This window comes from Protopterus annectens, chromosome 9.part0 (genome assembly GCF_019279795.1).
Source record: "Protopterus annectens isolate FY-2018-M chromosome 9.part0, PAN1.0, whole genome shotgun sequence".
NCBI lineage: Eukaryota > Metazoa > Chordata > Ceratodontiformes > Protopteridae > Protopterus > Protopterus annectens.
In genome coordinates, this window is record NC_056743.1 from 1,050,106,968 (window position 1) to 1,050,131,048 (window position 24,081).

The window sequence follows — 24,081 nt, forward strand, 5'->3', positions numbered from 1 at the left end:
GTTCTGTCATCCATGTTTTATTCTATATGGACTGTTCTTTTAATTATCTTTTTGCCTTCAGAAATATATCCATTTTCAGCTTTTTGCACCCAAGTAAACTGTTGCCTTGTGGATTCTTCTCCTGTTAGCTTCTTGTGAAGTACATGTGGTAACTAGTTCTGTGTAATTCTGTTTTTTCTTTCTTTCATCTGTTTGCCTGATTGGAAACATGCAGCCTAATAGAGTGAATGGTGTCCTTTGTTATTTTAATCTATTGAAATATAGTTGCACTCATCCATTTCTTGACTGTGTAGATGAGCTCCAGCTGTTGTGTCCTATTTACTGAAAGCTGGGCTGCTGTTACCCAATGTGGGACTTCCTACAGTGTAGTAAACTGAGCTGTATGTGGTTTGTCGGGGCTTCCCACACCCACACACAATTTTATTGTCAGTCTGTCTTGGCTGCTTTCCCGGATTGTGTAATGCTGCTAATGTGTTTGTGTTCACCTTTTGAAGTATTTATACATTACAAATTTAAGTTTTATCCTTCGTGTAGACACCATTTCATGATACAATTTATTCATCAGTCTGAGGATGCCCTTCTCTGAAAATAACTTTTCAGAAAACCAAACTCCCACCCTTGGAGCTTGAGATTACCCCTATTAAGTTGTTCAGATTTGAAAGCTTAGGTTAAAAATAGATAAATTAACAAGAAAAGTATTCCTTATTTAATTATAACAGCTTGATGTAGAAAAGAAATCACTATTTATACAAGATTTTTTGTTATTTATTGTAGTCATTATTTAGTGGAGGGTGACAGGCTATGCTTGATGCCTGTCATTAGGTTTGAACCCATAGTCTTTGGATGGTAAGGAACTGGTAATGCATATGGAGCCTGCAGTGATCAAAACCATGCATCCAGAATGTTTCTACAAAGCTCCTTCACAGCTCTTTACTCTTAACTTCTAGAAGCCATTGTCACAACCATCCTGTCTCTGATGTAAACAAATGTATTACAACCAGCTATTGGTTAAGGTACCTCTGTGTTCAGAGTTTGAAGCTGGTAAGCTGCAGTTTGAGTGTTAGCCAAGGGTCAGAACTGTATTTACTCTGAAATGCCATACTGTGGTGAACACAATTCTATGTCAAGAATTTCTTTCTGTGATGCAGAAATACGTTGAGAATTAATTGGAACCAAAGCTAGTTGGAGAAGAAAAAACAGCTACTGTTATTGTTTGCCTCATGTCCTTGCAGAAGCCGTGTTACAGGATAGGAAGGGCTGCTGTTCAGAGATGTTAAGAAGAGTACGAGGAGAAACAGATGATTAAAGCTACCGTTCTATAGTGGCTTCAGAATTTGTCCCAGCATTTCTTATTTGCATACTTGACCTTTGCAATATCATTTATTTGCATAAATGTCATTAAAGATGCAAGTTTTCCAGTACCACAGGTTGGCTGAACAGTTACTTCAGAATCATGTAGTATGAGTTGCTTGGATTTTTTTTTATTGTTGCTGTGGCATAGAAGCGGGTTTGGAAACAGTGTTATGTGTGTTTTCCATAGGTAACAATGCACAACAGGACCATATATTTTGGTGAAATAGTCAGCAGCTCAGGTGTGTTTCTAGACATCAGATGCTACCGTGTGTCATTAAGAAAGTAATTCTTGCACCATCACTGGATGCATTTTGTGAACCTTATACCAAGTCCGCTGTATGATTGACACTTATTAGTGGATAGATGCATGAGAAGTAGTGCAAAGTACCGGGGGGTTGTGTTTGGCAGTGCCAAGCTATTCCTGGCAGCCATTATGGGTTGCCTTTGTGGGAACATGTACACATTTTGGGAAAGTGTAACTGTCCCCATTCAGTACATCAAAGGAAATGCAGGAATTGCACTTATTGATGGTGACCCCATTGCCTTGTGCCCAGGGCAGCTACCCCCTTCACCATACCACTGCTACACTTTTGTTTGGCAGGTACCTCGCTAAACACCTAAAATAACTTTGAAAGACCTTAGGGTTTCCTCACCAAAAAAATCTCAAGTTTTAATGACCTTGGCTGCTCTGATTGACTAAAAGGCTCTATCCCCCTATTCAGTGTTGTAAAGACTCCTAAGGAATATCTGCTCGGCCTTCCATGATATAAATGAGCCCACACTCTTTGAACAGTGATAACTTAAATTGCCACTCGAGACTTGGCCTAAACTACCAAATTAACAGCACCAGCTGGCATGACAGGTAAATATCCGACAGGTAACTGTCCGGCAGGTACCCATTTCTGTTTCTATATTAGTCTGTTTTACAAACACCAGGCAGAGTCAATTCTTAGAACTTTAAAATGAGTCTGAATGACTGGATAGGTGAACACATACTTTCAGAAAGGTTATCTGGGGAGGGGGAATTAATTAATGGGGGGCATTTTTAGTCTCCCACCAGTTCTGACTATGTGGCTGAGCTCCTCTCCTTGACTGTAAGCTTGCTTAGTCTGTGACTATATAGGGGGTTGTCATGACTGACAGCTGCAGGCAGGGGTAATTAGAAAAAAAAAACACATTTGGTCATAAAGGTTTACCAGTATTCAGATCTGAAAGCAGTTTACACACAATCAATTGTTGAGGTGCCCCCCCCCCACAATACAGCTTCAGTATTGTCTTTGAGACTGTTCTGTGGATACATGGGCAAGTGCTATGTATGAAGAAGTAGGCAGGGCCCCATAATTGTTACAGCTTGAGCTGTGCAGCATTTGGCAGGGGCCCCATAATTTATGCAACATGAAATGTGAAGCAGTGGGCAGAGGCCACATCACTAAAGTCAGTGTGCTATGAAGGACTAGGAAGGATTTTTATTGCTGATGTGGTTTGGGCTACGAGTAAGTGGTCAGGATCCAAAGCTACAGCAGTGTGGGTTGAGACATAGTAGGTATGGGCCAAAGGATTGGTAAGCAAGTGCTGTGTCAGAGCAGTCCAGTATCCAGGCAATGAAGAAACATGATATAAAGGGGTGGGTAGAGAGTAGTTGGTGTTTCTTTCCAAATTTTGTAATCTGAAAGCTACAGTCCTTAACCATCTTTTCTGAATAGAGTCAGAAGTCATTTTAAAATGACTTTTTTTGCAGGCTTTACCATTATACTCCCTTCACGCAAAAAAAAAAAAAAGTTTCCCCACCCACCCAATCTTAACCTAGAATCAGCACAATCCCCTCCCCCATTTCCAGAAGAGTATCTGAATTTATGGTTTTCATAGTTCTAAGTTGTTCATAAGGATGTATGAATGCTAATATGTACATTAAAGCAAGCTGGTTTACTGAAGATAAGGCTTCAGTACCAAAGTACCATAGGCCACAGTGGGTGGACATGGGGCTCTGGCAGTGATGCAGTATGAACTGTGAGTGTGCAGACAACTGTCTTATCAGTGAAGCAAAAATGGGATGCAAAGATATGACCAGTGCACCACCACTGAAGAAGCTTGGACTCTGAAGGAGTAAGCAAGAGCCACAGTGGATAGTCAACATTTAGATGAGGTTCCAGTACTGAAGTAGCATAAGTCATGAAGGTCTGCATGGGACCCTAGCAATTAAAGACCATACTGAAGCAGCTTCTAGATGAGACAGGAAGAGCAGTGACCCCGCCAGTGCCGAAACAGAAATGGCTGTGATGTCATGCTGAGATACACCAGTGCTAAAAAAGATCTGCCATTGATGGCAGCACTGAGGCAATGTGGGCTGTAAAAGAGTAAGCATGGATGCCAGGCTGAAGCAATATGGACTAAGAAGATGCACTCAGGGCTGTTATTGTTCAGTCAACACAAGCTATAAAAAAGATGGAATGGGTTTGCTTATTGAAGAGGCAATAGGATGCAAAGATCTGGATAAGGATTCCATAACAGAAGCAATATGTACAGGAAGCAACAGGTAGTGACAGCCTTGTTGATGTAATGATCTGACATGACTATAAAGGAAATGGCTGGGGCCCTAAAACTGAACCAACCTATACTGCAATAGTGGGCACACATCACAATGTGTTATGAACTTGGGCTATGAATAAGGATCCCCAAACTAAAGCAGCAAGTGCTGTAGTTGATTGTGCAGGAACCCCAACATTCAGACTCATAGGCTGCAAAGAAGAGAGCCAAGAACCCTATGTTGGAAGCACTGAAGGACCACATGCGGGCCCCAGAAATGAAGTTACTTAGGATAAAGAGCTGTGAACAGGTGCTCAGATTTGAAGTAGCATGGGCTGTGAAGAAATAGACTCTGGTACTGAAGGGATCTAGACTTGAAAAGTGTAATTTATGACCCACATCTGAAAACAAAAATCAGCTATGAGCTTGTGAATTGGAATCTCTGTGCATCAATTCATTTATTTTACATTTTGGGAATAGATGGTTGTTTTTGCAAAGGATATTTAGAGATAATAAGGTTAAGTACATGTAACAGAGTACTTGAAAAATACAGAATGTGAAGCAATGCATTAAAAATAAATTGTGCATTACCACTTGATTATGCACACAATGACTACTAACATAACTGAAGAAAAGTCACACTGTATAACCAAGTAGTACTGTGAGAGGCTAATGTTACTAGTGGGAAAACTTAACTTGGTTAAAAATAAGAAAGCAATATTCCTTACTAATGTAGCTTATTTTCAAATCGTTGAGTGAACTATAGCAGTACTGATTAAAGATGTTATGTCAACGAACTGAAGTAGTGGAAAAAGAAAGTGTAATTGTCTGTATTCCAAGTGTTCTTTCTACTGCATCTAATTAGAAAAGCTGCCAGGGTCCGTAAGGTAGGGGAGGATTTGTACTCTGCTACAGACTTAGCCAACTTACTTTCTTTCCATTGTTTTCTGTGCCTTTATCGTGTGCATGAAACTCAAAAGTATTTCCAAACTGCTAATTTATAAGGGGTTTGCATCTATTTATGTGACATAATGAAGTAAACAGTTATTCAAATGTAATACTTATTCCAAAGGCAGCTGTTGTAATGGAGCTTTTCTTCCCAGGCATCCTCTGTGAACAGTCCAGTTAATAAACATAAAAAAATAAAATTGTACTGGAATACCATAGTTGCTCAAAAGCCACCTGGTCATATGGCACTCTGACCAGAAATGAGCATGATGACCCAGCAGCTTAATTTTTCCCCATTTAAAGGTGCAACATCCTTGGAGCAGTAGTCGACTTCTAAATGAGAGTGAAAGCCACGGCCGGTATTCAGTGACTATTGCAAGTGCGATAAAGGTATCTACGATGCTTACAAATGAGTGGTAGCAACCCACCTGATAGTATACGGGTTGATGAGGATAAAAGATTTTACTGATGTATCTGGTACCTCGGCTTACGCCTTCAGAAAATAAATTATTACATCATGCAGCTTTCTTTATATACATCTTAATGCATTCAATTAACCATCCTTCAGTAACAAATCAATAGTTTAAAGTGCCCATCACACATTGCCCATGTTTGACTGTTCATGACAAATTTTATACAAAAATACAAAGATGGATCCCAACTGATCTCTTTCATAAAAATGAAACAACACCATTCCATTCCCATCAATAAAATGTGGACATTTTCAACCATACAACGAACAATGTCAGTTTACTTATTGTAAACATTTGTATCTAATTCCATGTTTAAACCTTTGGGATATAATGTCCTAAAATGTTTTATGCATTTTGACTCCAATATTAATAACTTGCTGTTATCCGCCTCCCTATTACAGGATTTGGGTTTAGCCAGCACACTGAAATGTAATAATTTATTCTCTGAAGGCGTAAGCCGAGGTACCAGATACATCGGTAAAATCTTTTATCCTGATGATGTGTGTGTTTCATGTTTTTTTCTGGAGTTGTATGTGTGTTTAGAGTATATGGGTTGATACCTAGCTGGGTGAGTTTATCACTGATGCCTGACTGGGGGTTTTATCAAGGGCCTTGGCTAAGTCTAGGTAGGCCATATGCACAGATTTGCCCTCGTGGGGCTTTGACTGTTTCGAAGACGTCCACCAAGTTTAACAGGCATGCTCTCCCCTTGACAATGGCAAACTGGGTGGGGTCATGCTTTTGGAGATTTCCTATATCTTTGTTAATAAGATCCATGATGATTCGTTCCCTGGCCTTGCAGATAAGGCCAGTCAGGCTAATGGATCTGTAGCTCCCAGCATCTGTGGATGCATCCCCTTTGTGTAAAGGGATGACAGTAGCTGTTTTCCATTCTGCTGGGATGAAGCCAGTGCTTTGGCTGTGATTGAAAAGTGTGCAGAATGGTAATGCTAATTCCTGTTTTAACCCATGTAGAACACAGCCCAGGATGTTGTCTTGTCCTATAGAAGCTGTGTTTTTGGCCTTGGAAAGGGCATTTAAGACCTGCTCCTCGGAGATGCTAGGTGGGGGACAGGTGTTAGGGATACTTTGGGGTATATGTGGCAGGGACAGGGGAGTGAAGTTTTCACTGAACTTGTCAACCAGCAGATTTGCTATAGCCACAGGTTCTGTATATGTAGTACCATTAACTACGTGTTCAGTACAAATCTGGGCCTTACCTTTGAGGTTACAGATGTAACGTAGATTGCCTTGTGGTTATCCTTAGTTAGGGAAGCTAATTTGGATTCATAGTTAGCTCTGGATGATGTCACTAGTAGTCTTATTTGCTTGTTTATATTGAAGAGGGAGTGTTTCCAGTTTTGAGATCGTTCCTTCCTACTCTTAGGCAGCAGTTTCTTTCTCCTGTTGTATAGGCTATTAATGGCAGTTGTCCACCAGGCAGGTTTGTTTTTCCTTGAAGATCTTTCTTTGGTTCTATCAGGTATGGCAGTCTCAGTACAGTTGTACAGGTGGTCGTATAAATCATTGGTGTATAACTCAGCATAGGTATCTGTTCCATCAATGGGGGGAGGGGCTATGAAGCTATTTATGCTGTCATGTAAGAGGTTGTAATTGGCCTTGGAGAAGTTTTTTAGTCTAGTTGTTGCTAAGGGGCGGGGGTCTTGTGTTATACTTCTAGTGAGACTGTTTTGTGGTCAGATCTCACCAGGGATGGCCAAACACTGGGGGTGGTGCAGTGATCCCGCCATGTTGGTGAGCACTAGATCCAGGATGATTGAGCCCCTTATGGGTGTGTCAACCAGCTGGTCCAGGGCATTGGAGTTAAAGTCCAGGAACCTTTGGGCAAGTGAGTTAGAACATGTATAATTTACCCAGCCAATGGATGAGTAATTAGTCACCCAAAACCAGGGTGTTTGCTTGTATCTTGATTGACTCACTCCAATAAATCCAAGTAGGCTGACTGGATGTTGTGATTCATGGTGGGGGTCCAATAGCTGGCAATGACCTGAAGAGGGGTATTACCTACAGTCAGTTGCACCTGAAGTAATTCAAGGGAATCGTGCTGTTTAACCAATCTAGAGATGTATTTATATTTAATGAATATTGATACACCACCTCCTTTAGGTCTTACGCCTTCAGTTTTTAGTCTGAATGTGTAGAAGGAAGTGTAACCTGGTATAGCTGGGGTGCTCTCCGCAGCCTTAAACCAGGTCTCGGTGACTGCACAAATGTCAGCATCTTCCAAAATGAGGACCGCTTACAGTGAGTGCAGTTTCTGGTTTAGACTCTTAGCATCATAACCTTCAGGTTGTTTTTAGAGGGTATTTGTATGTTGGGAATTTTGTGACATTGCCAGAAAAAGGCAATATGGCGGTGGCAAGAGCCTTAGCCTGGGCAATATGGCGGTGGCAAGAGCCTTAGCCTGTAACCGAAATCCCAGGGGTGACGGATGAAGATAGTCTCTGGCAATGCACCAACACCAAACTGATGAAAACAACAAAGACTGTAGACCGGACTGTCAGCAGTTAAATAAATGCATACAAATCAATACACCAAGCTGTAAAAAAACTCATGCGAGCCAAAAATGGTTAGCGCTTTCGTTTAATCCAATATTAAACTTCTTCAGACAACACACACAGTTCATCTCTTCCTTTAAATAATACCTAAAAACATTTCATTGGCTAAGACAATTATTTAAAGCAGTTAAGAAAATTACTGAAAGTGATACTTCCTTAAAAACATATTCAGTGGAGAATTTGTCACTATTTATAAGGACATGACACCATCTCTGCCATAATAAAGTTGAATTATAAGTACATATACAACACATAACTACATATTTCTTAAAATTCCTTGTAGTTTAATCTAAATATTTATTCTCATAGTTATACTAAAAAACCTTGCTGTTCAATCTTTATAATTTCTTTCTTTCTAAAGCCTTTAATTTTAACACTGCAGAAATTGAGGTACGTTCATTTATACCTGGCCATGAGTCTGCTTGCAGCTGAAGCTGCTTTTTAATTCCTTTAATTCTAGTTGCAGTCCTCGGCATCGAGGTCTGTCGACCATGTCATCCCAGGCTAACCGATACTGAATCCCCTTTGAATGACACCAGAAACTAAGCCAATTGTTGAAGTCGATCATTTTTTGTTTGCATTGAGGTTTCATCTTAGAAGAAGGTAAAATGCTGCTTAAGACTAGGGACATACCTGCCTGAGTCACATAATCAAAGAGCTCAGTCATGTCTGTCTTTATATAGTCCAGTGAAGTACGTCTCAAGTCGCTCACACCAACATGTGACATGGACTATGATGGAGTCATAACATTGCCTGTTGTTGACTGACTTTAGTGTGTGTGTAATGTGGCAGATCCTGGCACCTGACACACAGCTGACAGTGACCTTTTCCTTATCCATCATGGTGAGTGGAGCATCTGTGTGTCTCACAATTGAGTCGCCTATGTCTAAGATGTTTTTTTAAGTTATGCCTTAGTGACTTGACTGGTGAGACACTGGTGTGTGATATATTGTGTGTGCTATGTTCTGCAGAGGATGTATTATGTGAATCACGCTTGTGTTTGTGTTTGGAAGGTCTCTGATGTTTAGGGAAGCTTCTGGTAGTGACCTCATATGTAGGTTTATATGTTGTTGGTTTGGTAGGTGCAGGAGTGAGGTGTGCAAGCTGACAACCTGCTTAGTATCAGATGAACTGACTGGTGAGTGAGAGAGCCTGGATTCTAGGTTCCTGATATAGACGCATCTCTCACATGGACTAGAAGAAATGGGTTGTCAGTGTACATGAGGCAATTGCTATATTACCTCAGGACGCCCATGTCAACCAGGTTGGCTGGAGAAACTGTGGGAAATTGTCCATCAATAATGCTAGGTAAGATGATGTGGTCAGAAAACATGGAGAGGACAGGAAGGGCCAGTTAAATCAGAGGACAGGCGAAGTGGACAAAAAATATGAAGGACTAGTGGGTAGGATCTGTGTTGGTATTTCAAGAGCTTCACTGATTGTACCACCTGTCAGTGAGGGACAGTAGCGAGAACAAACAAGTGGAGCACCAGCAGACTACTAAGGGAAAATTTGCAGGCAGAAGTTTGTGTCTATAACTACCAATGGTGCTCAGCAGTGCACAATGCACAAACAAGCAAAAACCCACACAAATGTAGCAAATGAGAGCAAACTGATTTAAACAAATTAACCAATAAAAAAGCTCTGAACTGAGCCCTATTTCAGCAATCTTCAATCAGATGAGTTCTAACTGCACACTCCTGCCACTAGGGTGCAGGCGAACCTTCTCCAACAAAATATGGCCTGGTTTAGTGCTCAAGTTATACAAACAGCACTAGATTCAGCAGGTCTGAATTTAGTCTATGCTACAGCAAACAAAGTGCAACAATTTAAAACAGTTCAAATAAGCTGTAATATGGTAAAAATGTAGTTCAAAAGTGCAATATAAAGTAAAAAAGTCTACTTAAGTTTTGCAGAGATCATCAGATGGCTTGGATTGATCAGATAAATACAGCAGAGCAGTAGCCGGTCACCATGCTCTGTGGAGCTTTGCTAAAACAAGTGCAAACCCATGCACACACGATGCTTATGTAGCAAATGAGAGTAAACTGATTTAAACAAATTAACCAATAAAAAAGCTCAATACTGAGCCCTGTTTCAACAACCTTCAATCAGATGAATTCTAACTGCACACTTCTGCCACTAGGGTGCAGGAGAACCCTCTCCAACAAAAGATTGCCTGGTTTAGTGCTCAAGTTATACAACAGAACTAAATTCATCAGGTCTGAATCTGGTCTATGCTATACAAATGAAGTGCAGCAACTTCAGAAAAAAACAGTTCAAATAAGCAGTGATATGGTAAAAATGTAGTTCAAAAGTGCAATGTACAGTAAAAAATTCAAGTTTTGCAGAGATCATCAGATACCTTGGATTGAGCCGATAAATACAGCAGAGCAGTAGCTGGTCACCAAACTCTTTATAAGAATTAAGAAGTCTCCTATTAGGTCCAATTCTACATTCATAGTTTTGTAGGTGTATACTGGATTAATACACTAAAGCCCTTAAAAGCCTAGCCTTACAACCCAAGTGTGACCCACACACTTGATTTATATTGAATTTATAGGGAGTGATATACTGACTGCCTCTGTCCATCAGAGACATAGGAGCCAGACCAGGGGTGAATTTCTGATTACCCCATCCATTGGTCCAAGTAATGCTGAAATAGGGATTGGGAGGAACTCTGCTTCACTTGGGTGGGGAGCTTGTTACAGACAATGGGCATATCTGTCTCTCCAGCATGTCCTGTTTATCGCAAGCAACATTTAAGTCTTTTAATCTAGTAGCTGTGACGCTGTTTGTTTTGCGGATATGCAAAAGATTAATCAAAACAGAGTCCAGGGATGCCTTGTATGCCAGGCAAAGGCCTCCTCTCAGAAGTCTGTTTGATATGGAGTAAAGAGACAGGGCTTTCAGGTGATCAGTTTAGGATGTTGTGTTTTTATTCCCTGTATCCTTTTTGTAAGGAACCTGTGTGGATGTTTCGGTTGCTGCATGTGTCTGGTCAGGTTCACACCGAAGGGGGCATTATATTCTATGATGGGCCTGATGAGGGCCGAGTGCAGTGGTACGATGACCTCTCGACCTAGATGCCATGCCTTTGCTTATAAGTTGAGCAATATAAAAAGATTTTATTACTACATTGCACACATGTTGGTCGAAGGGTAGGTTACTGCCTACGTGAGTTCTAAGATACCTGACTAGTGAATCAACTTTTAAGGGTGTTTTATTGATGGTATAATTTGGGAATTGGTCCTAATTACTCAGAAAGTTGGTGGAAAAACATTCATTATATTGAAATGTTATTTTTCTGAAGAACGCATCAGCAAATAGCATGTCAAAAGATCTTGCTACTTAGATTTCCTTCATTTTAAGTGGACTAGACTGGCTAAGACCTCTGCTCACCCATACTGATTTTGAGCTAAATTGTGTTTTTTTCTTTTATTTTGTAAGTTGTGATGTAATTAAATTGTTTGTTTTTGTTTATTTTCTTAGCCTGTAAAAGTAGAGGCTCACAGCTTCAAGGATAAAGTTTTTAAGAAGAAAAAGCAGTGCGTGGTGTGCAAACAACCCATTGATGCCCAAGGTATCCAGTGTCGAGGTGAGTCATAAGTGATGTTAAGATTGAAAAGTACTGATTTATGCTGGGGCTGTAGCCAATTACTTTTGAGATGCTGCTTTTGTATAACAGTGTAAGAACATCCACCTATTGATATTTTTTCTTGCATCTGTTGAACCAGTCATGTTTGTAAACAGGAATAAATATTGGTCCAAGAGCATCATAGTAAGAGCATCATGTTCCTCATTGCAACAGTGGAGTATATCCAGTTAGCTTCCTTGGATGCAAAACTAATAACACTAAGCTTTCTTCTAATGTAATGGAGACTCTCCTATCCCCCTACAAGTCCAGATGTTGAAGATGTTAGCTGTGGAACACCAAAAGGAAATAAAACTGTAGGCAATGTCAAACTTCAAATTAAGCAGAGGATGGGAAATGTTGCAGCTGTTAAAACTGTCAGCAGCATCAGATCTCTGATGGCTGTTTGTACAGCAATACATCCAGTGGAAGGGTTACCACCTGTCCCACTTTGTGAGGGACCGTCTCTCTTTGGGCAGTTGTGTCCTGCAAAGAAATTGAAAAAATGGCAAATGTCTTGAGGTTTTAGGACAAACCTATTTCCTATATTTTATATAATAGTTGCATAAAATAGTTATTCTGTATCTGAAACACCTAAATGTTATAAGAAACAGGATAAGAAACTAAAATGCTACAAGAATAAGCTTTTATTTAGGCAGAAAAGTGAAGTTCTGTCCTTTGTACTGGCTGTGGGTATATTTTGCCCTGCAAAATCTGATGTTTGTACCAGAATGTCCCACTTTGGGCATTTGAAAAGGTGGCAACCCTACCCGTGTGAGATTATTAGTTATATTGCAACTGAGTTTACAGATGGCTGCTGCATATTTTGTCTGTAAAAAGTAAATATTGCTTGTGCTTGAGATTTTGATAATCAGGTAGGAATGTTAGAGTCTTCTCATAATTAGGTATAATCTACTGTAAATAGCAATTTTTTTTTTACCAAACATCCTCATAACAGGTCTGAAGTGTAAAAAGCAAGCAGTAAAATGCCCCAGATTTCAAAAAGGAAGCAAGTCTGACGGGAGCCACTGGTCACTAAATTCCATTGTGTGCCCATTTACTGCATGCATGATAAACTGCAGGCCCTAGTTAAGCAGCTAAATTTTATCCTTCCCACAGAAACTCGGCAGTATTGCTGAGAGACAGAGATACCTGCATTATCCTTACTGTGCATCATCCAGAGTGTTATGCTGCAGCTTGTTTCTCATGAACATAACCATTTCTGATTTTAATTTTCAAATAGTGTGTGTTTTCTTCTGCACTTGGTGTGGTAATATCCAAAAGCCTTGTTGGGTTTGGTATTATTTCAGTTTTGGTTTCTGAAATGGTTCAATTCGACTAGAAGTTGATACAGCTCACACAATGCCTTGCAATGAATATGACTGTTGTGGATTGTGTTTTTTTATAGTCTTTTATCATATTTTCCTGGTACCTGCCTTAGAAAGTTGCTTTAGGGGGACATTTTCATCCATGACAACTACACATTCTTAATTTCCTTCATGATTTCACTGTCCATTAAAAGATCCTCCTTTAACTATTCCCCACCATGTCATTATCCTTTTATTTGCCTCGTTTCTGTCTTCAGATTATCCCCTTGTTCTTTACCCTCTTTGTTCCCTGAAGCATGCTACTGTTGTTCCTTACTAATGGACATTGCCCCTTCTTCAAGACAAGGGGTGTATTTAGTTTTGCCATTTCTAACAAATATAACTTCTGTATGAGAGAGAGTACTGTGCCTTATTTTGGTTTTGCTTGAATTGGTAGTCTGTTCTGCCATCCATCTCAGGCATATCAAAACTTCTATGTTCAGCCAGAGAGATTATAGAGTTATTTTTGATAAACGTTACTGGCACTATTTCAAGAATAAGTCATACTTTAACCTTAGTCCCTGAAAACTGATGCAGTTACACAGAGACTAGAAATGACTCGTCTTAAAAACTAGTAGGTAGGTGTGTGTGTGTGTGTTCTGTTAAAGAGGTATCATTTTATCTAATATCAAGTGGCCTAAAAAGTGATTTATCAACAGATAATATAGTGATAGTGTACAACACATTTTTGCAGTTGTAACTCTAATATTAATGAAAGTTTAAGATGTTTTTTATCACTGGTATTAGTTTTTTTTACAGATTTATAAATAATGTTGCAGTTTGCTTTATTGTACTGTGTTAAATTGTGCAAGCTGGTGGTGCATTTCCAGTGTTTTTTTCCAATTCTACTGAAATGCAACCATGGAATTCTTATATATATATATATATATATATATATATATATATATATATATATATATATATATATATATATGTGTGTGTGTGTGTGTATGTGTGTGTAAGGGGGCGGAGTACTTCACAGGAGTGGTGTGAAGGGGCTTGCCCCCATGCAAAAAAAAAAATATTTTTTCTGCTTGTTTATTGTTGTTTTGATTTATGCAGGGTTAGATGACTTATGTTTAGGTCAGATGTAGATATCTGTCCGTACAGCAAATATGTATAATAAATACATGTTGTATATCTATATCAATATATATATATATATATATATATATATATATATATATATATATACACACACACACATAGCTGTACAGTACATCTGCAGAGTTAGGTAGGTGTGTGTATATGTGTGTGTTATACATGTTAGTCCCAGTTATCGAAAACACAGTTTTTCGAATCTCGAGGTTGAAGAAAAACATTCAACATTAGAAAGAGAAAAAAAAAAAATAAACCAGCTTATCTGCACGGGGCAATGCATTTTAGCAGTTGTAACTCTAACAATAAGTAACGTTTATAAGTTTTTGATTGTTGGCATTAGCTTTCTTATTAGTTTGTATAGATAGATAATTTCAACAAGAAAGAAGAAAGGCCAACATTGACCCTTGCCTGCTGAGTGAACCTAGTGGACAGACAAGAAGTCTCTGGAAATTAGACATCTGCTTTCCCTCAAGAGCAGTTTCTCCTTTCACCTAAGAAACCAGTAATCCACAAAAGGCAAACTGAAAACCAAGGTAGTTCAAAGTATGGACACTGTATACCTGGAGCCACAGTTCATGATAAAAAGGTTGCTTTAATATTGAAATGCTGATAAAAAACAAGTAAAATATGACCGCTTTAGTCGTCTTAATGAAAATTTCTTCAGATCAGGAAACCACCATGAATCTTATTTTTCATACACACAAGCATCCAGTGCAAACCAGCTATGAACCTATTAACAACTCGCCAAGAAAGGAAAACACATACCAGGGGATTGAGCCCAGAACCTCCCACATTTTGTGCAGTTGTCACTGCCAGTGGAGCAGCAAGAAGTTTCCAGCCTGTCTGGGACTTGGTTTCCACCAAGAGCAGTTTCTCCTTTTAATTAGTAAGCTACCCTGTCGATTGTTATAGAACATCCGGTTGAATGTCCTTTTCATTGAAATGCCAGTCACTGAATCCAAGTGGTTGAAAACCCATTTTATTGAAACACCAGTTTAACTGAATTTCAAATAACTGAAATATTGTAAAGTCAACCCCCCCCCTTTTTTTAAATATCATCACAAATCTGGGAAGAGAATTGAAAGTGACAGACACATGGAATGACGGCCATACTGAAATAGAAACCACATGATCCTGGATCACGTATAGGTAACCTCAAGTATAAGGTAAAACTGCTTCATTTACTGTCAAATTAATTACAACTGAATGGGCTGTCAATCATTTAGATTCAGTGGTTTGCCATTTAACAACACAGAGACAAGATGATCAGCTTTAATAATTGGCTTAAACTCTGGTGTCATTCAAAGGGGATCCAATGTCTGTCTGCCTGGGATGACATGCTGGACAAGCCACGCTGCTTCACAAGGGACGGCTTGCACCTGTCACCCCTGGGCTACCCCAGAACACAAAAAAGGAAAAAAACTAAGGGTAATGCTGCTCAATGCCAGAAGTCTCAACCTCAAGATGCACGCACTTGAGGCCCTTCTCAGTATGGAGAACATCGATGTCTGTGCTGTGACTGAAACCTGGTTCAAGGCTCCCGAGAGCACCCCGGCACTATCAGGCTTTACCTCATATCATGCGTTCCGGCCCCAAAATCCGGACAACACCAAGAAAGGAGGGGGGGTGTCTATATTCATCAAGAACACCCACACCTCAAGGTTGGTGGCAACGCACGATGCATCGGAGACCATCCAGGTGCAATTAACCATAGGCAAGACTGCTCTGCAATTTATAGCATGTTACAGGCCACCCTCTCAATCTCAGGAACCTCACATAGCTTTCCTGAAAACACTGGAGGGGATAAATGTATCTCCAAACACCATCATACTAGGTGATTTCAACTACCCGAATATAGACTGGGATCACTACTCAAGCCCCAATACTCTAGCCCAAAGGTTCCTAGAGTTCATAAACTCAAATGCCACGGAACAACTAGTCACCATTCCCACAAGAGGAGATAACATACTAGATCTCATCATCACGAACATGGGGTCACAATGTTCAACACCGGAAGTATACCCTTCACTGGTGAGATCAGACCATAAACTAATCTCACTGGAAGTCCACATCCCGCCCCCATCTGAGATCAAAAAGACCACAGTGAAGAACTTCTCAAAAGCCGACTTCACACTTCTAAAGGCTAGTGTGGGCTCTTTTAAGGCCCCTGAGACTGTGGAAACCATTACTCAAGCCGCTGAATCACTTACAAATGCCTTCTACCAGCACCTACAGGACTGCATGGATCAGGCAATCCCAAACAAAACAAAGACCCTTTGTACCAAAGGCAAGCATCCAGTTTGGTGGACCCCAGCCATAAACAAGCTCTACAACAAAAGGAGGAAGCTACTAAAAGATAAAGTAAAATCCTTAAAAGGGAAAACACCCTTGATCATTATAAGTAAAAAATTAAGATCTCTCATAAAATCATCCAAGGCAAATTTTGAGAGAAAAGTCGCTAAGGACTCAAAGGACAATCATAAGGCCTTCTTTAGCTATGTTAGAAACCTGGGAGGAAACTCCCAGATATGCTCAGAATTAGTTCAAAATGATGTAAAAATTACTGAACCTACAGACATTGCCAACATACTGGCTGACAGGTTCAGTGCAAACTCTCCCCAAAAGGTGAGATATGTATACCAGAGAATTATAGCCCCCCAAACATCTCTAACGCTCAGGTGAGAACTGTTCTCTCCAAGGCAAAAAACACAGCATCCATGGGACCAGATGGTGTCCCCGGATGTGTGCTCCACGAACTCAATGAGGAATTAAACCCGCAGTTAGGGCAGCTGTTTAATCTTAGCCTCACCTCAGGATACGTGCCTAAGGAGTGGCGTACGGCAGCTGTGGTCCCACTTCACAAAGGAGGTGCCTCCACCGACCCGGGAAATTACCGTCCTATCAGCTTGACAAGCTTGGTCTGCAAAGCTATGGAGAGGATCATAATGGAACTCATAAATAAAGACATAGGAGACTTGCAGACTTTGGATCCGACCCAGTTTGGCTTTGTCAAGGGCAGATCATGCCTTTTAAACCTGGTGGACTTTTTCGAAACAGTCACCAAGGCCATTGATGAGGGAAAGGCAGTCCACACAGCCTACCTCGACCTGGCAAAGGCTTTCGACACAATACCCCACTCAGGTATCATTGAAAAACTCATCAGCTTAAATGTAAACCCATATGTCACAAGATGGGTTGCAAATTGGCTAAGTGACAGAACCCACAGGGTCAGAGTTGCTGGCGCCATGTCAGACTCAAAGCCTGTCACAAGTGGTGTCCCACAGGGCTCAGTCCTGGGCCCTCTCCTGTTCGGCATCTACCTTTCAGAAGTACAAGCAAACACAGGAGGATTATGGCTGACAAAATTTGCAGATGACTGCAAACTGGGCGCCATAGTTGAGAACACATCTGACACAGATATCCTTCAGAAGGGTCTTATAGAAACGGAAAACTGGTGCCAGAACCATGGCCTAAAGTTAAACGCCAAAAAAAGCATAGTCATACCCTTCGGGAAAAACAAGGTTACCCCTAGCTACCATATAGGCGGCAATCCACTAAGCACAGAAGAGGTTATCAGGGATCTGGGTACCCAGGTTGACAGTAACCTTTCATTTGATACTCACGTTGCCAAAGTAGTTAGGAAGACCTTCTACATTGCCCACCTGATCATGAAGGGATTCACATCTAGATCAAGGGAAGTCATCGTCCCCCTGTACTCATCACTCATCAGGCCAATGATTGAGTACAATGCCCCATTCGGAATGTATCTGACATGACACCTGCAGCAACTGGAAAGGCCCCAAAAGTTCCTCACCAAAAGGATAAAGGGTCTCAAAAATATGGCCTATGCTGCCTGACTGAAGGAACTTCAGCTCTACTCAGTCGCTTACCGTCTGCTCAGAGGTGACCTGTGCCTGACATACAAGGCCATGTCCAACCCAGAATTGATGAACATGCTTCACCTCAAAAATCTAGATCCCTCAGAACTACAAGGGCGGGAGACTTAAACCTTGACACGGTTATTAATAAGACATGCTGGAGGGACAGATTCATCACCCAGAGACTCCCTATGCTGTGGAACAAAATCCCGGTACATGTGAGGCAGAGCACCTCGATGGCTTTGTTCAAGAGAAATCTTGACCAATGGATGGGAGATCGCAGATATACCCCAGGGATTATCTCAGTGTCACTGCTTGACAGAGGCACAGCAAAATAATGGGCATAGTATCCTCCAAACTAAAGGGGTGGCGAAAGCCACAAAACTCTGGCTAGGCTTATAAATGCCCTTGGGCAGATAGCCTAGTATGAACCTATGAACAAAATGGACATTGAACCAAATGTCAGGCTGTGGTTTTGTAACTTAAATCAGTAACTGTATCTTCAGGAAACAATAATGTTGTTCTCTCATCTTTTCTAGTAATATATGCATCGTGATTTTGAAGAAAATGCAAATTAAAATGTACAAAATACAACATAAAACACTTTCATATTTCTGTGAATGTTTTTCTTTCATGATAAAACATGGTAAACTTAAAAACATAGCATACAAGTAAATGCTTTTCATACTTGGGTCTCATGAAAGTATTTTTGTGCTCTTTAATTACCAAACACCCATCCCATCTACTTCATATTGTATCTCATGCTGTTGGGCACCAATTCTCTCAGCAGTTGTGCTTTATCTGTTCAGTTTCTGTCCTTTTGTCCAACCAAGACATCCTTGTCATACAATATGCCAATTACTTCTTGTCAGTGTCCATTACAGTTCCCTATTTTAAAGCTCCATTTTGCATAGCTGCTGTGAAATCGGAGAGCTGCAACATTACTTCCTGCAACTGTTTTGTTTTGAAGCCCTCCAAATCAGATTATGTGAAGTGTTAAGTGATGTGATAAGATCTCTCTTAAATTCAATGCTAGGTCTTTCTGTAAGTGAGAAGTGTGTTTCATAACCATTACACATTTGTTACAGTTGCCTTATCTAATTGATTTCCATGTTGTATTTTTCCTAGTTGTTCCATGTTTGCTACTAGGTTAGTATTTAAAATTGTAGTTTGCATTACTTTTTTTTTTTTTTTTTAACTTTTGTATGTCAGTTTTGGGAAATGTATATTATTCTTAGCCTTGGCCAGATTAAGGAAAATCAGTTACCTTCCTAATTGAGTATACTAACACCATAACCACACCAACATTAATTCTCTGTAGCCTACTATACGATTCTATTAAATGTGATTCAGTTAAATATGTTTAAGATTACATTTTTAGATATTTTGTGATTATGCAAAGTAAGTCTTGATCAATTGTTTATTACCCATATATTTGCACAAATGTGTTAGCTTTGATGAAATGAGTATTTCTTTGAAACTGTCAAAGTTATGGAACCTGATGATGGTTTATGAAACTGAATATTTGGTGTCATAGGGTTGATTAACAATAGTACAGCTGTCTACCAAAATGTTTTTACAGTTAACAAAAAGCAATGTGGCACGGTATATAGCATTTTTGCCTCACAGTATGAGTTTCTGTTCTTGGATGGAATGTCTTTTGTGCAGAGTCTGCTTGTTCTGCCTGTGTTCACATAGGTTTTCTCCATGTACTCTGGTGTCCTTCCACATCCCAGACCTGCAGTAGGTGGTTTGGCAACTCTCAGTTGTCTCTTGCTGTGTGTGATGCATGCATGATATAGACAAAGGACAATCTACTTCTATTCCTATTTGCCTTATAAACTGTGTGGGTAGCAGTGGCTGTTCATGTAGGAGTCATTGTAGGAGATGGATGTGACTCAAGAGCACTGAATTGATTGATGGATGTGTTTGAGAGTTATTTCACTGAGCTACTTTTATAAAAACAGTTACTGCTAATGTGCTAAATGTATATGTGATGATGTGAGATCTTGCTAGCTATGCCAGTAGAAAAAGGGCTGTTGATATGTAACACGTGCCAGCATAGCTAGCTGGAGTTGTGTAAATGTAAAGAATTTTATGTCATTTGTTATCAATTTGATTTGTACAAGTGGTGAGGTTGAAAGTGTATTTGTAAAGTTGCTTGTGTTAATTAACAGTGGGTCCTGCTGGACAGAAAAAGAAGTATACCTGTATGTCAGACTGTATGGTAACTATTGAAATGAATGGAGGTTACTGGAAGAGAAGAGGTTTAATGTCAGTCCAGCTAACTCTGAAAAATAGTTTGAAATTAAATTACTTGATATAAGCCATAAAGATTGTATGTCACAGGTCTCAATGCAGCCAGAGACAAAAAGTCTGTACTAGGAAGCCTTCTGCATTCTCTTTAGCAGTGAACTAATTGCTACTGTGGAAGGGTGGAAGTTTGAACTTGTTTTATGACTTCCATAAGCTGCAACATATCTTAGCAAACTTCTGTGTGTGTATATTATTGCCACATATGTGTGAGATTCTGGTTCAGTTTCTAGTAAAGGGGGGGGGGTAGTATGGGAACCAAAGTTAGATGACTAGTTGTATGTGATGTAATTCTGTAATCCATCACAAATATGATGTTTTTATACCTGATGAGCATCAGTCTGTTTTAGAAATCTAACAAAGAATGATCCCTTACCTACTTAATTTTGCCTTGCTTTAGTAAGTAACCAGGGAATAGTAATTCGTTAAATCAGTCAGGAAAATATAGTGAGATTAGTTAAGTACTGTTTTTCTGTATCTTTGTGAATCTATCCGTCTGTGTTATTTTTAATATTTCCTGTGACTGAAACTCTGGTGTTTATTGTAATTAGATATTTAGTATTTTTATGTTATTTTATTATTTATTATTATTAAATAGATTTCAACTTTTCATTGTGGCTGATCTTTTTAGACAATATTTTAACATTTGAGAGTATTTACATTTATTTGGTGACACTGTGGCCACTCCTGAAAGCCTTGCTGCATTGGTCAAACACTGCCATTTGTATTAATATTAATTTTACTCATTATAATTGGGTACCCTTGTAAGAGCCTTAGAGTAGTTGGCTTTGGATTGTTCTAGTGTCAGTATCTACCTTATAGTCTGGGCAAAGGAGCATAGCTGATAAATCTGTTCCGACCTTTGCCAGGACTGTGTGTGTGCGTGTGAGAGAGAAAATCAAATCTCAGTGTGTGCATGTCAGCTGCTTGGAGCAGGGATACAGAGCACTGGTTTCGCATGGAGGGTGATGGAGTACTTGGCCTGGAACACTTGACAGAGGATTCAACTCTAAAATTGTGGCAGTGAGGAGTCTTATTGGGGGCCTGGATATTGAGAGGGAAACCCAGCCCACGGATGGAGTGAGTTCCCTGTGTGCTCTTAAGGGAAATTGTGCTTGGTGCAGAGAGCTACATCTAAAAATACTGTGTGCATCTATTTCTATTCCAAGTGAATGTCCCCCTCTTGTGTCAGTGGTGAGGATTCAGCTCCTTTATTACTGGCCCAGAGAAGGGCATCACAGTACGTCTTGCTGTAAGCTGAACACATTTGGAGCTAACTTAGAAGCTAGGGCTGGAAGACATGCAGTTTAACAATAATGTACACATTTCCCATTTTTTTCCAAAATGTAAATCAAATTTAGTTTTTCAAAAGTGATTACTACAGTGAGAGAATTTTATTTCCTGCAAGAGTTAATGACTTTGGAATTCATTTTAAGGATGGGATACAAGAAGCAAAGCCCCTCTGCATTGTAGGGTGCTCATTTTATGACATTTTTGAATGCTGCTTTGATTATTTACTTTAGTTCACAGTAGCATTCAAATTCATCTTCAGCACATTGACCTACAATGCACTAGGTTTCTCTCTCTCTCCACATTGCACCTGCAGGCTGTGGCTGCGTCATTGAGATCACTTGTCATTTAGAATGATCTGTTTTGTTTGAAAGGCAGATAGAGGACATTGGCTGTACTGTTTTCATTATCCAATCTTGATCCTTTTTAACCATCTTTATTTTAAAGGATGCAAATATATGTACAGCTGTATACAAATTATGGGAGAAAAATATTTTGTGCTCTTCTTATGATAAGTGATTTTGTAGCAGAGGTTCAGTTTGTAGGAGGCTCAGGTATACAATTGCAGTTTTGTTTCACTTCATTGTCTCCTCTTAAATGTACAATTGTGCCAAATTCTGCCATTTTCTGGAATGACACGCTTTTAGTTTCATCCGGGGATGTCTGTCTTGCTGTTCTAATACTTTGGTTATGACCCAGTGTTTATATCCAGTTGCTAAGCTTTTATTTTACATTTCCCAATGCCACACCAGTGCCATACTACTGTATGTAAAAATGTTACATAGTGCGCAAATGTCGAAGTTATACTGTTACTGCATTTGTACTACAATACTAACATTTAGAGATTGTAGTAATGTTATCTGGCCTACTGAATAATGATATCATTGTACTTCTTTTGGGTAATTTCTACCTATTCTATGAATTTGACACTATTGTCTACCGTTGTTTCTGGGGATCTGACTTCTTACTGTTATGTTGCTCTGAATAGCTATGCTGTGGGAAGGAATTTTTGTGGCATACTTATGCCAGACTGTAAAACCCATGAAAATATTTTTTATGAGAAGAATGCGGTACCCTTAAAACCTTCAGCATCATGGCTCAACAGTACTGTGTTTAACTTCCCATTTTGCTACAAATGTATTGTGATTGTATTTTTCATGGTGTATCTTGTGAGTTTCCTGTTATAAATGTGATGGTTGGACAGTCTCCAGTTTTCCTGTCAGAAAGAAAACAATTTGGATAAGATGGCGGTTGTGTTCACCCATTGAGAAGTCATTTTCTTGTACTTTTAGTACTGTAGAAGTTCTTGTTTGGGTTGATCATAGTATGTATGCATATTGTAGATTTAGAAACCAGCTGGTATGAATTGTGGAATAAATGCTGCTGGAAAACGGCCAGGAAAAATAACCATTCATTGAACTGATTGAATGGCAGGTTTTGTGATATATTTGTGACAGAATACATTAGAGCCATTAAAAAAAACACATATTACAAAAAGTAACAGAGAGGATATACATTACAGGATATATTTGTATATTAAGAAATTTGTATATGTAATAAATTTAATAACAAGAAATCCAAGACCACAAAAGCTTGGGTTTATGATCCTCATTTGCATTTTGCCTGCCAAATTATTTTCTCTGTTCCTGACAGCTGGCCAATGTACAGAATAGAGATAGCAAATTATATTACCATGGGTGAAGGTCTAATGCCTATGTTCACTTCTTTTTTACCCTGAAGGTTGCAGACCCATGCAAAGATGGTGGAGAGGGAATCCAAAAAGGCATTCAGGGGTGCACAGGAACTGTTGGGAAAATGATGGAGGGCAAGATAGGGGCAGATGAATGGCTGCTACTTGCTCCCCCTTACTGGAGAGGTGGTGGTGGGAGGTGGTTCTGGCTCACCACTTCGGTGACAAATAGTGGAAAAAGAAGGTATTACACCCATGAAACCACAGGCCCTTAGAGCATACATTTCTATAATGCATATGGATAAGCCAGGGGATTCAGCATACTGAAGCACACTCCCTGTGGTAGCCACGCACACAGAGTGGAGCACAAACAGCCACTGAAGGGGAGGGGGGTGCTCCATCAGGGGAGGATTAGGCCACTTTGCAGGGCCAGCAGGCTAGCCCGCTCTTTAGCACCACCTGAGTAACACCACTGGGGGCTGGATGGTCAAATAGGGCTTCCCTATCAGGAATGAATAAGTTGTAGGTCTCGCTCTCTTGTCCCAGGAATTCCCAGCTCCTGTCCCACAGAATGAATGAGCAGACTGGATGTAGGTAGAGGGGCCACAGGGTGAGATCCTGCAGAGAGGTGGTAAATTGTTAAATGCTCTTAAAGGGCAGACTAGGTAGGCTTATTGGACTTTTGGTCATCTACTTATGCCAGCCAGTCAATGATGTAATTTCATACATGATGATGGTCCATGTGGGTATAAATGATTTGGTATGCAAAACCCTAAGGGATATGCAGGGAGAGATTTCTGAGGTGTCCATGCATGTCACAAATACAGAAAAGACTCTGGTATTGAGTGGTATCCTGCCTTGACTGATGCCGAGGAACAAGGAAAGGATGATTGTTTTCAACAGTTGGATAAATATCTGATATCAATTGATGG

At 39.9% G+C, this 24,081-nt stretch overlaps 1 protein-coding gene across 3 annotated transcripts in view; it reads left to right on the plus strand.

The window, feature by feature from the left end:
* The window catches only part of TNS2 (tensin 2), a 1,145,004-nt gene that overhangs the window by 360,102 nt on the left and 760,821 nt on the right, over positions 1-24,081 (plus strand). For all 3 annotated transcript variants that reach the window (XM_044083852.1, XM_044083850.1, XM_044083851.1), the window contains exon 2: positions 11,369-11,474. In XM_044083852.1, coding sequence (XP_043939787.1) covers positions 11,369-11,474 — 106 coding nt within the window. The remainder of the gene's footprint in view (positions 1-11,368; positions 11,475-24,081) is intronic.